This window comes from Amphiprion ocellaris, chromosome 15 (genome assembly GCF_022539595.1).
Source record: "Amphiprion ocellaris isolate individual 3 ecotype Okinawa chromosome 15, ASM2253959v1, whole genome shotgun sequence".
NCBI lineage: Eukaryota > Metazoa > Chordata > Actinopteri > Pomacentridae > Amphiprion > Amphiprion ocellaris.
The window spans coordinates 34,867,724-34,881,833 of NC_072780.1; the positions used below are offsets into that span (position 1 = coordinate 34,867,724).

General features: G+C 40.6%; 1 protein-coding gene and 1 long non-coding RNA gene across 3 annotated transcripts; one reads left to right on the top strand and one right to left on the bottom strand.

Moving 5' to 3' along the window:
* Positions 1–2,403: 2,403 nt before the first annotated feature.
* Positions 2,404–4,005, bottom strand: LOC129350744 (uncharacterized). Its single transcript, XR_008604238.1, has 3 exons — positions 3,634–4,005; positions 2,785–2,893; positions 2,404–2,628 (listed from the first exon to the last, which is right to left on the bottom strand). It is a non-coding gene; the product is annotated as an uncharacterized LOC129350744 (long non-coding RNA).
* Positions 4,006–5,615: 1,610 nt separating this feature from the next.
* Positions 5,616–11,773, top strand: LOC111585753 (fibrinogen alpha-1 chain-like). 2 transcript variants are annotated; one of them, XM_055017759.1, is made up of 3 exons: positions 5,616–7,775; positions 9,523–9,597; positions 9,678–11,773. In XM_055017759.1, the coding sequence occupies exons 1-3, from the start codon at positions 6,871–6,873 to the stop codon at positions 9,679–9,681; spliced, it is 984 nt and encodes a 327-aa protein (XP_054873734.1). In that variant the 5' UTR covers positions 5,616–6,870; the 3' UTR covers positions 9,682–11,773. The 2 variants fall into 2 exon arrangements, with proteins under 2 accessions (XP_054873734.1, XP_054873733.1); XM_055017758.1 differs by having other exon boundaries at positions 9,685–11,773.
* The last annotated feature ends 2,337 nt before the right edge of the window (positions 11,774–14,110 follow it).

The window sequence follows — 14,110 nt, forward strand, 5'->3', positions numbered from 1 at the left end:
AGCATTGATTTCCTTTACTCAGATTTTTTTGGGTGGTTTCCAGTTGTGCCTCAAAGCAAGGCATTTAGCACTGTTGGAAATTATTACAGGTATTTTTGTAACCCTTTCTAACATTGTATAGACAAAGCAATAATTAATCAGTTAATGGAGAAAATGGTTTTAAATTACAGATGCTATCAACAACATTTCTTGTTCATTTTATTTAGTTGTCGGCCTTGGAGAATGAGGTCCAGTTACCAGGACTGTTACTCTGCAGCTCACTGGTCCTGTCCTGCAGCTCATCCATGCCATCCTCCTCTCTACAGGCCAAATCAAGTAAGATCTGATTAGACTGTGCAAACATGAACATGATCAATATGTTAACTTTCAGCCCATCCTAAAATCACAAAACAGAACATTTACTTTAACTGCGTTTATGAATATAGAAAGTAATTACTAACAACTAATACCTTTTTGGGTGCTTTTATGCAGGAAAAAGGAAGCAGGATGCTGCTGTGGATCTGCTCTTCAGATTAGCTCTGCTGTGATTAACAATCTGCCTTCATCGCAGTCACAGCCAACGGGGAAGTCAAGTAATTGTCAGAGATGTTTTGACTCTTAACACTGAACATGTTAGCGTTAGCTTAGTTACTTAGCTTCGACTATGTTTTCATCCATTACATAACAGTTAAACGCAGTAAGTTGATAATAATATCTATGTTCATCTTTACAGATGGTCTTAAGGTTAATTGCGAGGCAGAGGTCAGCTGTTGCCTGGATATCCGTGATCACGCCACTGGTGGGACACAATTGTACTGGATTTCAGCTGAAGGCTGCTGTTCTGTCCAAACGGTCATGAGACACTGACATTTTTATTGTGATATACCCACCACTGTTGTTAGTTTTTGTTTCAATAAATTGTTTGAGATGAGGAAATCGCTATTGCATGCTTCTACTTAACTGCCCTACTTTCATGATTTGGTATTACCATAGCATGAATTTTTTACATTTTCCATAAATTTCACCCAAAAGTTGAATAACTATTTGTGAGCGGTGTATGTATACACGTCATCTAAGCACACTTCAATAATATATCTGCTGCAGTAGTGCAGTTTATCTATCTTGCTTGGTGTGATATGTTCAAAAGCACCACTAATTATCTGTCAAAATGTGTGTAACAGAAGTGCACTGAACACTGAATAAAGTCTGTAGATTATAGACAAAACACGCATCTTTCATCACAAATTTCTATTTATTCCCCCAAAGTGCAAGAGTAAAAATACAAAACAGGTGAAGTTAAATAAATAAAATGTAAAAGAATTTACAAAAAAGAAGATTTTTTTTTCTAGAAAAGATCAGAAGTAGTGGATAATGCAGTTTATTTCTGTGACAGTCTCTCCAGCACCGACACCGTACGTCCCATCAGTCCAACCAAGGTGTTTGAATTTTCATCCATCCTCTGGATGTTCTGGAGCATAGCAGTGGTCAGGTCTTGGTGTCTGGATGTTCTGGAGCATGGCAGTGGTCAGGTCTTGGTGTCTGGATGTTCTGGAGCATAGCAGTGGTCAGGTCTTGGTGTCTGGATGTTCTGGAGCATGGCAGAGGTCAGGTCTTGGTGTCTGGATGTTCTGGAGCATGGCAGTGGTCAGGTCTTGGTGTCTGGATGTTCTGGAGCATGGCAGTGGTCAGGTCTTGGTCTCTGGATGTTCTGGAGCATGGCAGTGGTCAGGTCTTGGTGTCTGGATGTTCTGGAGCATGGCAGAGGTCAGGTCTTGGTGTCTGGATGTTCTGGAGCATGGCAGTGGTCAGGTCTTGGTGTCTGGATGTTCTGGAGCATGGCAGTGGTCAGGTCTTGGTCTCTGGATGTTCTGGAGCATGGCAGTGGTCAGGTCTTGGTGTCTGGATGTTCTGGAGCATGGCAGTGGTCAGGTCTTGGTCTCTGGATGTTCTGGAGCATGGCAGAGGTCAGGTCTTGGTCTCTGGATGTTCTGGAGCATGGCAGTGGTCAGGTCTTGGTCTCTGGATGTTCTGGAGCATAGCAGTGGTCAGGTCTTGGTGTCTGGATGTTCTGGAGCATGGCAGTGGTCAGGTCTTGGTCTCTGGATGTTCTGGAGCATGGCAGTGGTCAGGTCTTGGTGTCTGGATGTTCTGGAGCATGGCAGTGGTCAGGTCTTGGTGTCTGGATGTTCTGGAGCATGGCAGTGATCAGGTCTTGGTGTCTGGATGTTCTGGAGCATGGCAGAGGTCAGGTCTTGGTGTCTGGATGTTCTGGAGCATGGCAGAGGTCAGGTCTTGGTGTCTGGATGTTCTGGAGCATGGCAGTGGTCAGGTCTTGGTGTCTGGATGTTCTGGAGCATGGCAGTGGTCAGGTCTTGGTCTCTGGATGTTCTGGAGCATGGCAGTGGTCAGGTCTTGGTGTCTGGATGTTCTGGAGCATGGCAGTGGTCAGGTCTTGGTCTCTGGATGTTCTGGAGCATGGCAGTGGTCAGGTCTTGGTGTCTGGATGTTCTGGAGCATGGCAGAGGTCAGGTCTTGGTGTCTGGATGTTCTGGAGCATGGCAGAGGTCAGGTCTTGGTGTCTTCTAAACTGTTCCTCTGACCTCTCCAGATACTGCAGCAGATCCACAGCAGCATCCTGCTTCCTTTTTCCTGCATAAAAGCACCCAAAAAGGTATTAGTTGTTAGTAAATATTTTCTATATTCATAAACACAGTTACAGTAAATGTTCTGTTTTGTGATTTTAGGATGGGCTGAAAGTTAACATATTGATCATGTTCATGTTTGCATAGTCTAAACAGATCTTACTTGATTTGGTCTGTTGAGAGGAGGACAACATGGATGAGCTGCAGGATGGGATCTGTGAGCTGCAGAGTAGTGATCCTGGTAACTGGACCTCATCCTCCAAGGCTGACAACTAAATAAAATAAACAAGAAATGTTGATGATAGCATCTGTATTACAAATCATTTTCTCCATTAACTGATTAATTATTGCTTTGTCCATACAATGTTAGAAAGGGTTACAAAAAATACATGTAATAATTTCCAACAGTGCTAAATGCCTTGTTTTATTTGATAACAACTAAAAACCACCAGAAACATCTGTCTATGAGAAAGCAGTGCATTGAATTTCCACATCTGCAAAGCTGGAAAATCACAGAACAATCAGCATTTTCCCTTGAAATTATGAAAATAGCTGCAGATTACCAGTACTCTTTACTTTATTGTGTTAGTTTGATCATTTGAATAATTTTTTTTATAGACTTGCATTACTGATACAAAACATAATGAACACATAAATTAGAATGTGTTAGCAAAGAGTTCATTGGTTCTTCAAGAGAAATTTCAGTGATTACCATATAGTTCAGTAATATGATTAATGGGTCGTTGTGTAACAACGTGGGAGGGTTTGAATACAGGTCTTGTTAGGAAATACTGCTGCTCCTTTTCTCAGGTTTTATAAGGAATTGTTCCATAGTTTGTTAGCTTAGCGGCGGCTAACTGGTTAGCAAACAACAGTTCAACACCAACCTCTGATCACTGATGCTGTGTCCTACCACGTTAGCTGGTGTAGCCTTCATAATATTAATGTGGGACTACTGTAGCTGTGTATTCATAGTGGGCTAACAGCAGGGTGTTGGAGAAATAAAACTTACCAGGATCAGGATCGTTGGTCTGCATGGCAGACTCGTAGTGCATCAAGTCCAGCACGACTGTGGCGTTCAGGGCCCCGGCTAGAATCACAGCATGCAGCTGGTCAAAGCGGGATTGTTTTGGCCGATAACTGCTGCGTCCCCAGGAGCCGGTGGTTAGTTGGTGGAAACACAAGGAACTGGTGCTCAGTCAGACACTGGCTCCGAACTTGCACTGGAACCAGCTTGCTCGAAAAGCAGTATCGTTTATGTGAAAACTGTGCCTCTTGTTAAGCACTGCTTGAATGTCTTTGTGTTTTCGGCCGATTTCAAAATAAACCTCCATAAAACTCTCGTACAGGTGGGTGTCCTCCATTGTCGTTTCGCCATACCGACATGTCCCTTCTGGGACTCGGTAGGAAAAAAAGTCGGAATATATGGAATGAAACTCTGAATATATGGAATGAAACTCTGAATATATTGAATGAAAGTCTGAATATATTGAATGAAAGTCTGAATATATGGAATGAAAGTCTGAATATATTGAATGAAAATCCGAATATATGGAATGAAAGTCTGAACACTTTCATTCAATATATTCTGACTTTCATTCAATATATTCCGACTTTCATTCAATATATTCCGACTTTCATTCAATATATTCAAACTTTAATTCCATATATTCCGACTTTCATTCCATATATTCAGAATTCTAGATTATATATATATATAATTTCCTAAACGGCATGCCATTATATATATGTGTGTGTGTGTGTGTGTGTGTGTGTGTGTGTGTGTGTGTGTGTGTGTGTGTGTGTGTGTGTGTGTGTGTGAGTGTGAGTGTGAGTGTGTGTGTGTGTGTGTGTGTGTGTGTGTGTGTATATATATATATATATCAGAGCTGGATGCTTCAGATCTGTGGTTGTTCTCCCACCCACTCTTCCCCTCTATCTCTACCTTCTACCTCTTCTGTCCCTCTCAACCCTCCTTCCAGCAGCACATGGTTCCCCCAACATTAGAGCCGGGTTCTGCTCCAGGTTTTTTTCCCTGTTAAAAGGGTGTTTTCCTGCCACTGTCTCCTTAGGGCTGCTCTGGGGGTTCAGGCATATGGGTTCTGTAAAGCATCTTAATACAATTTGACTGTAATTGGCACTATATAAATAGCATTGAATTGAATATATATATATATATATATATATATATATATATATATATATATATATATATATATATATATATATATATATACACATATATACATATGTATATATGTATGTGTGTGTGTGTATGTATGTTTGTATATATATTCAAAAACTACTCATTTCTCAATTGTTTTCTCTAGGAAGTAGTTTTGTGTTTGTTTTGTTGTAAAATGTCATAAAAAAGTTAAAAATGCCAAAAATCTTCTTTTAAACTGAAACAAACCTACTTAGTTTAGAATAAATCATCACATGTTCACAATTAATAAATTTTAACTGTGACTGTTTTGCTTTTTATTATGTTAATTATTAAAAAACTCTGTTTTATTTGCTCAGTTAATTGTTTGATGAAACATTTCTTTTCAAATGTGTGAAATCTGCAGAAACTTCCAGCTGTTTAACTTTTATCCAGGATTTCTCCTTAATGCTGGAATCTCTAATTAATCCATTTATGAATTAATTATTTTCTCCAGAAATCAGTTTATTTTTTATAGCAGAAAAAAGTTTAAAAATTCCCCAAATCTTCTCTTAAAGTGACTCAAAATTACTTAATGCAGAAGAAAATCCTCATATGTTCATAATTAAGAAATTTTAATTGTGACTTTTGCTTTTTTTTTTGCTCAAAAAATTATTTGATCAAAACCCTCCAATTAATGTTTTATTTGATCAGTTGATTGTTTGATCAAATATTTCTCTTCAGACTTGTGAAATCTGCAGAAACATTCAGGTGTTTTAGTTTTTAAACGATAATTCCTCCACCCTGCTGCCTCTTTTTAAACTACCGTGTGTTTTTCTGCAGATATGGAACATGGTTTGATAATAGTCTGACCAGAAACCTTGTAGCAGCAGTGACTTGTTGGGGTTCGTCTCTTCCTGCCGTCTGGAGCTGCTGACCTTCACGTGTCCTTCAGTTTAACAGCGTCGAAGCGGATTTACTGGATTTATGAGCAGCTCTCAGCTCACAGCCGAGTCGTAAACACTTCATCCACCTGGAGCTGCTCCACCTCAGCTCATCACTGCCTTCCTCCTCCTCACTCCTCCTCCTCCTCACTCATCCTCCTCCTCACTGCTCCTCCTCCTCACTCATCCTCACTCCTCACTCCTCCTCCTCCTCCTCCTCCTTCTCTTCACTGCTCCTCCTCACTCATCCTCACTCCTCACTCCTCCTCCTCCTCCTCCTCCTCCTCACTCCTCCTCACCGCTCCTCCTCCTCCTCCTCCTCCTCCTCACTCTGACGCTCGGCTCTTTGACCCTCCTCCGGCCGTCTGGAAGCGTCTTTTTGTTGGGATCAATCCTTTCTGTGTTGACCCTCCTCACCTGGAGCCTCTTATTTCCTCCATCAGCAGCTGGACGTAGAAACTAAAGCTGAAACAGGAGGAGGAGGTGCAGCTGAGGAGTAGAAACTGAAGCTGAAACAGGAGGAGGAGGTGCAGCTGAGCAGTAGAAACTGAAGCTGAAACAGGAGGAGGAGGTGTAGTGGTGAGATTGGTGTGATGTTGCATCAGTGAGGATGATTTAAGGCGGTGGAGGAGGACAGACGCTGCTGCTGTGATAGATAAAACAAATGCAGCTCTGCAGTAAATCTAATAGGAGCAGGAAGATGGAGCTCCAACATGCAGCTGCAGGATTCTGATTGTTTCTGAGCAGTTTCTTCACCTCCTGCAGCTCCTCTGACTGTAAATACAGGATATTAAAAACTGTACGAATCCATCCAGACACCTCTCCTCTGTTTCTGCAACTCTTTCCCTCCACCAGCTGGAGGAGATCATTATCTCCAAACAAGAGCTCCACTGGGGGAGGAAGCATCGTCCTGCAGCCAACGCATTAAAACCCTACAGCTGCATTAAATCTCCTGCATTAAATCTCCTGCGGCTGCGTTAGACGTCTTCATTCTGCAGCGAAACAGGAAGAACAAAGATGAGGACAACAGAGACGCTACCTGAGAGGAGATCATTTAATGAGCTGCAGGAGATTCACATAAACACTGAACACACTCTTCATCTGAAGCCTGAACGTCCTCTAGAGCAACACGGGAACATCATGGGAGGAACACGGGAACAACATGGGAACAACATGGGAGGAACACGGGAACAACATGGGAGGAACACGGGAACAACACGGGAGGAACACGGGAGGAACACGGGAGGAACACGGGAGAAACACGGGAGGAACACGGGAACAACACAGGAACAACACGGGAACAACACGGGAGAAACACGGGAACAACACGGGAGGAACACGGGAGGAACACGGGAACAACACGGGAGGAACATGGGAACAACACAGGAACAACACGGGAGGAACACGGGAACAACACGGGAACAACATGGGAGAAACACGGGAACAACACAGGAACAACACAGGAACAACATGGGAGGAACACTGGAACAACACAGGAACAACATGGGAGGAACATGGGAACAACACAGGAACAACATGGGAGGAACACGGGAACAACACAGGAACAACATGGGAGGAACATGGGAATAACACAGGAACAACATGGGAGGAACACGGGAACAACACAAGAACAACATGGGAGGAACATGGGAACAACATGGAAACAACATGGGAGGAACACGGGAACAACACAGGAACAACATGGGAGGAACACTGGAACAACACAGGAACAACATGGGAGGAACATGGGATCAACACAGGAACAACATGGGAGGAACATGGGATCAACACAGGAACAACATGGGAGGAACACGGGAACAACACGGGAATAACACAGGGACAACATGGGAGGAACACAGGAACAACACGGGAACAACACGGGAGGAACACGGGAACAACACAGGAACAACACGGGAACAACATGGGAGGAACACGGGAACAACATGGGAGGAACACGGGAACAACACGGGAACAACACGGGAGGAACACGGGAACAACACGGAAACAACATGGGAGGAACACGGGAACAACACGGAAACAACATGGGAGGAACACGGGAACAACACGGTATGATGAATCCTGCAGATAGATTTATGACAAATCCACAACAAAATGAAATGTAAGCGTGTCGAAAACAGCTAAGCTTGTAGGCACGTGCACAGAAACACACACAAACACACGTGGACACATTTCCATACCAGACTCAGACATGGCCCAGCGTACAGGTAGTGTACAGGTAATACAAAGGTTATTTAAAGGTTATTTAAATGTAATTCATTCCTCTCCTGTCAGCAGAACTTACCGTCCAGCGCTGACATGGAGGACAGATTGTCGTGTCGGAATCAATTTACATGACGATTTTATGCATGTAGCAGAACAAAACTGCACATGGGGAATGTTTCATATATTTATATATACGTGTTTAAAACGTCAGCCAGAACTGGTGTGTTTCATATCTCCAGTAATCTGCAAAAACACTTTTAGGATTCTCATTTTATTTTAAGCAGCTGAAGAGGAAAACTGCATCACGAAACTGTAACCACAACGGACACAAAGCGACAAAAATGAGACATAAAACGACCAAAAATGAGACAAATGATATGAAACAAAACAAAAAAGAGACAAAAAATTACGGTAGCCAAAAAATTACAAAGCATCATGTTACAACTCGGGTCCACAGTTGCAACAAAAACTCGGAGACAACCACTGTACGGTGAAAAACAAAGGTTTATTGCTAACTAAAAGCAGTCCACAATGCCGTCAAGGCCCAAACGACACAAAACCCCACACATGATGCTGGAGCTCCACAGACACCAGCTCCTGTCAGCGAACCATCTAGACTGGAGAGGAGAGCAGTTAAATGCAGCTGAACCACTGACTGCAGGTGTGGTTCAGTCAGGTGTGGTTCAGTCAGGTGTGGTTCAGTCAGGTGTGGTTCAGTCAGGTGTGGTTCAGTCAGGTGGAGACCCTCAGCTCCTGATCAGGAACATCTGGTGTCCAGATGAAGGGTCGTCACAATCCAAAAAAATGGACAAACTACAAATACGAGACAAGCGAGACAACAAAAAAACACACAACAAAAACACGAAACAAAACAACAAATAAAGCAAAATGCAAAATGACAAAAATAAGACAAAAAACATAAGCGAGACCAAAATGAGACACAAAATGACAAAAATTAGACAAATGACATGAAAAAAGAGACAAAAAAGCTACAAAGCAGCAAAAAATGGACAAACAACAAAAATGAGACAAAAAATGACAAATGTGAGAAACAAAACGACAAAAACACGAGACGAACAACAAAAATCAGACAAAAAGACAAAAGCAACAAAAACAGACAAAATATTCCAAAAATGAGCCAAACGACACGAAACAAAAAAGACAAAAAAATAGACAAAAAATTACAAAGTGAAAAAAATGGACAAACGACAAAAATGAGACAAAAACAACAAAACGAGACAAAATGTGACAAAAACGAGACACAAAACAACAAAGAACAATCTAGTATTTTACTTTATGATCCAAACAACTTGTCATGGTCTAGAAATGATTTTAAATTTATAGTTTTTCTAATTTACAATCTGCAGTTAATGTCTTCTCTGGAATTTTTACACTTTGAGGACCAGATTGGACCCTCTGGAGGATTGGACCCTCTGGAGGATTGGACCCTCTGGAGGGCCGCTTTGGCCCGCGGGCCTCATGTTGGACACCCCTGGTTTAAAGGATCCAGCTATGGTCTTTAGCTGCTGGATGTTCCTCGGTGTTCTTTCTACTCACTAACTGTGTTTCTCTCTTCTGGTTTTTATTTTAGAGCTTTTTCAGAGACGATAAATCTAAATGAATCGTTTCCTGAACCTCCAGAGAAGAGAGGAGCTGACGACCATCTGTAGGTTCATCAATACGATCCTGTTATCGGTAAAATATTGATTGATCTTTGATAAAATCCAACGTTTATCTGTTCTGGAGGTAAAAGGTTCCTGAAGGACGTTCTGAAGGTTCCTGGACCTCAGCAGCAGCAGATCCAGTGAAATCCATTCAGTCAGCATTTCTCAATGACGGCGCCGAGGTCATCCTGAGATCTGACGAGGTCCAACCTTCAGAGACGTCAGAAGATGGAGCTGAAGCTGCAGGATCAGCATCAGGACGGCACAAAGAGAAATATGAATGATAAAACTGTTAAATCCTCAGAGCAGCTGGAATTATGCTTCTGAGAAAAGGATGGAAGAGAAGAAATGATAATTATGTTTAAAGATTCTTTATGAATGTTGAATAAAAGACGCTTTGGGCAGAATCACGGCTCCCAGAAGGTCCAGTTCCACCAGAATCTGTTGGACTTTACTGTCATGAAAGCAGTTATTTAGTTATTTAGGCTGTTATTCAAATGAAGGATTTCTCTTTTTGGAACGAAGCTGCTTCATTTGTAATTTTATTCAAATATCCTGCAGAAAGCAGAGACACAAGCAAACACATGCAGGAGCAGCAAACTGATGGTGAACCTGAGAGTTCTTAGTGCTGTAGATGGGAGGAGGAGGAACATCAGAGGTTCAGGAGCAGCTAGCCTTCCTCATCTTCATCCTCCTCCTCCTCTAAAAGTTGCAGCGAGTCGCTTTGAAGCAGAAAAGTTTGACTTGGTTGTTAAACTTCTGGAGGAGTCTGACTGTTTCATGACTTCTGTTCAACCTGCAGCTTCTCTGAGACACAAACTCTCAGTTTATGAAGATTCAGTAAAACGTTTTCCATTGCTGGAACTTCTAGACCGGTTCTGACCGCAGGAACCGTCCATGTAGGAGCTGGTTCTGGAGGTTTTCAGGGTTTCTGCAGCAGATTTACTTTACGGTAAAAGATTCCAAGGCCAAAAGCTTGGAAACTTTGGAAGTTCTTGAGATTATAACAAAACAGAAAGCTGGTTTATCCAGCAGCAGTAGTGTACGTATGGCGAAAACAACTATACGCTCTTCTGGAAGTAGTTTTTCATATTTTTAGAGGTTAAAAACCCTAAAAGAAATGTTCCAAACTCATCAAGAAAATGAAATGAAATAGTCAAAGAATAATTATTGATTGGTAAAAAAAAAATCATCTTTCCTGGCAGCTCTGGTTTGATTTTTAGGTTAGAAAAGCAAACAGAAAGAAACACAGAACATTTTTATTGTTATTCTACGTGTGTTTTCTGCTGTAAGACTTCAGAAGATCTCATGTTAGAGGGGTGGAGCCCAGACAGACTAATATGACAGAACTATACAGCAGTTTATGGATTATTATATTTAAAAAGAGGAAATTGAATGTGTTCATCCTGCATCCTGGATGTGATTCTAGTGTTTATTATAGGAGCTGAATGTTTACTGGTTCTATAAGAGAGAAACCAGATGAGAGGAAACAGAGATGAGGAGAAAAAAAGAACATGAGGAGGAAAAAGCTAAAAAGAAAAGATGAGAAAAGGCTGAGAAGGAGAACAAGAGAGGAAACAGTCAGAGGTGAGGATGGGGAGACGAGGGGAGAGGACTGCATTCATCTGGAGATGTGGATATTTCTGTGTACATGTGTGTATATTACCTATAGATGTGTGTTGATGTGGTGTTGTGTAGATGTGTGTTGTTGTTAGGGAGTGGATGTATGTGTAGATGTGTGTAGATGTGTGTATATTACTGTATATGTGTGTTAGGGAGTGGATGTATGTGTAGATGTGTGTAAATGTGTGTATATTACTGTATATGTGTGTTAGGGAGTGGATGTATGTGTAGATGTGTGTAGATGTGTGTATATTACTGTATATGTGTGTTAGGGAGAGGATGTATGTGTAGATGTGTGTAGATGTGTGTATATTACTGTATATGTGTGTTAGGGAGAGGATGTATGTGTAGATGTGTGTATATTACTGTATATGTGTGTTAGGGAGTGGATGTATGTGTAGATGTGTGTAGATGTGTGTATATTACTGTATATGTGTGTTAGGGAGTGGATGTATGTGTAGATGTGTGTAGATGTGTGTATATTACTGTATATGTGTGTTAGGGAGAGGATGTATGTGTAGATGTGTGTAGATGTGTGTATATTACTGTATATGTGTGTTAGGGAGAGGATGTATGTGTAGATGTGTGTATATTACTGTATATGTGTGTTAGGGAGAGGATGTATGTGTAGATGTGTGTATATTACTGTATATGTGTGTTAGGGAGTGGATGTATGTGTAGATGTGTGTAGATGTGTGTATATTACTGTATATGTGTGTTAGGGAGTGGATGTATGTGTAGATGTGTGTAGATGTGTGTATATTACTGTATATGTGTGTTAGGGAGAGGATGTATGTGTAGATGTGTGTAGATGTGTGTATATTACTGTATATGTGTGTTAGGGAGAGGATGTATGTGTAGATGTGTGTATATTACTGTATATGTGTGTTAGGGAGAGGATGTATGTGTAGATGTGTGTATATTACTGTATATGTGTGTTAGGGAGAGGATGTATGTGTAGATGTGTGTATATTACTGTATATGTGTGTTAGGGAGAGGATGTATGTGTAGATGTGTGTATATTACTGTATATGTGTGTTAGGGAGTGGATGTATGTGTAGATGTGTGTAGATGTGTGTATATTACTGTATATGTGTGTTAGGGAGAGGATGTATGTGTAGATGTGTGTAGATGTGTGTATATTACTGTATATGTGTGTTAGGGAGAGGATGTATGTGTAGATGTGTGTATATTACTGTATATGTGTGTTAGGGAGAGGATGTATGTGTAGATGTGTGTATATTACTGTATATGTGTGTTAGGGAGAGGATGTATGTGTAGATGTGTGTATATTACTGTATATGTGTGTTAGGGAGTGGACCTAGAAGGGTCTTCGTGTCTCAGCAGTATATCCGGCTGTCAGCAGCAGACGAGGCGTCGGCTGTTAACCGCTTCATCCTCCTTTTCCTGTTTCTTGCTTTATTCATGTTAATTCGTGCCACGTTCTCGTGTCTAGCAGCTGGAGAACGAGTCCTGAATGCTCATCCATGTTTCTGTCGTCCCACAGTGGATTAACCCTTAGACAGGGGTGCCCAACATGAGGCCCGTGGGCCAAAAGCGGTCCTCCAGAGGGTCCAATCCGGCCCTCAAAATGTAAAAATTCCAGAGAAGACATTAACTGCAGATTATAAATTAGTAAAACTATAAATTTAAAATCATTTCTAGACCATGACAAGTTGTTTGGATCATGAAGTAAAATACTAGATTGTTCTTTGTTATTTTGTAGTTTTTTGTCTCATTTTTGTAATATTTTGTTTTGCTTCATTTATTGTTTTGTGTGTTGTTTGTGTCATTTTGTGTTTTTTTTTTTGGTCTTGTTTTTGTCGTTTGTCCATTTATTGTCGCTTTGGAACTTTTTTGTCTAATTTTTTGTCTTTTTTTTGTTTTGCGCCAGTTGTCTCATCTTTTATCATTTTGTTCCTCAATTTTGTCATTTTGTGCCTCATTTTGTAATATTGTGTCTAATTTTTGTTGTTTTTCATCTTTTTTTGTCTGACTTTTGTCGTTTTGTTTCTCATTTTTGTCATTTTGTTTCACTTTATTCGTTGTTTTGTGTCATTTTTGTAGTTTTGTGTTTTTTTGGCTATTTTTTGTCGTTTTATAACTTTTAATGTAATTTTTTGTCTTTTTTGTTTTGTTTTGTGTCATTTGTCCCTTTTTTGTCATTTTGTGTTTCATTTTTGTAATATTTTGTCTTTTTTTGTATGACTTTTGTGGACCTGATCCTCCAGTAAATCCTCTCTGGTTCAGTTCCAGGTGACTAAATGTTGTGTTTCTTTGTCAACACTGTGATCTGGAAGTTGTAATATGGAAATGATAAACTGAGGATGAATGTTGATGAAACTGAATTTATTTTTCATCATAAATAAAATGACCTGTATTCATTTCCTATAGAATCTAATGGAAACCTGTGCTTCTTATCAGGAATATATTTACTGTGGAACACACACTATGTCTTCTTTATCAATCATCAAAATGTTCAAAATCTGATAGGAAATGAGAAATAAACATATTTCAAACATGAAATCATTCTTATGTGGACAAAAATATAATACAAACAATAATACAAATAATTATTCTGAACCAAAATGGTTTAAAAACGTTATAAAAACACATTGATTCTTCTACAGATCCACTGATGGAAGGCTGTAGGATCCGATCACTGGAGCATCTATTAATGGTGTTTCTGTGGAATATTTCTCTGAATGTTGTTGTTTGAGGACATCTGCATGAAAGTTTGGGGGGTTGAAGCCGAGGGAAGCAGCTGCCTAATGTTCAGGAACAGGTGAGCAGACGTTCAGGTGTTGCTCCATGCAGAGACGTTAAATTGGTTGAGGGACGGGATGCTCTCCTGGTTTCCTTCAGCTTCTCTTTAAGGAGCAGCAGAGTAAT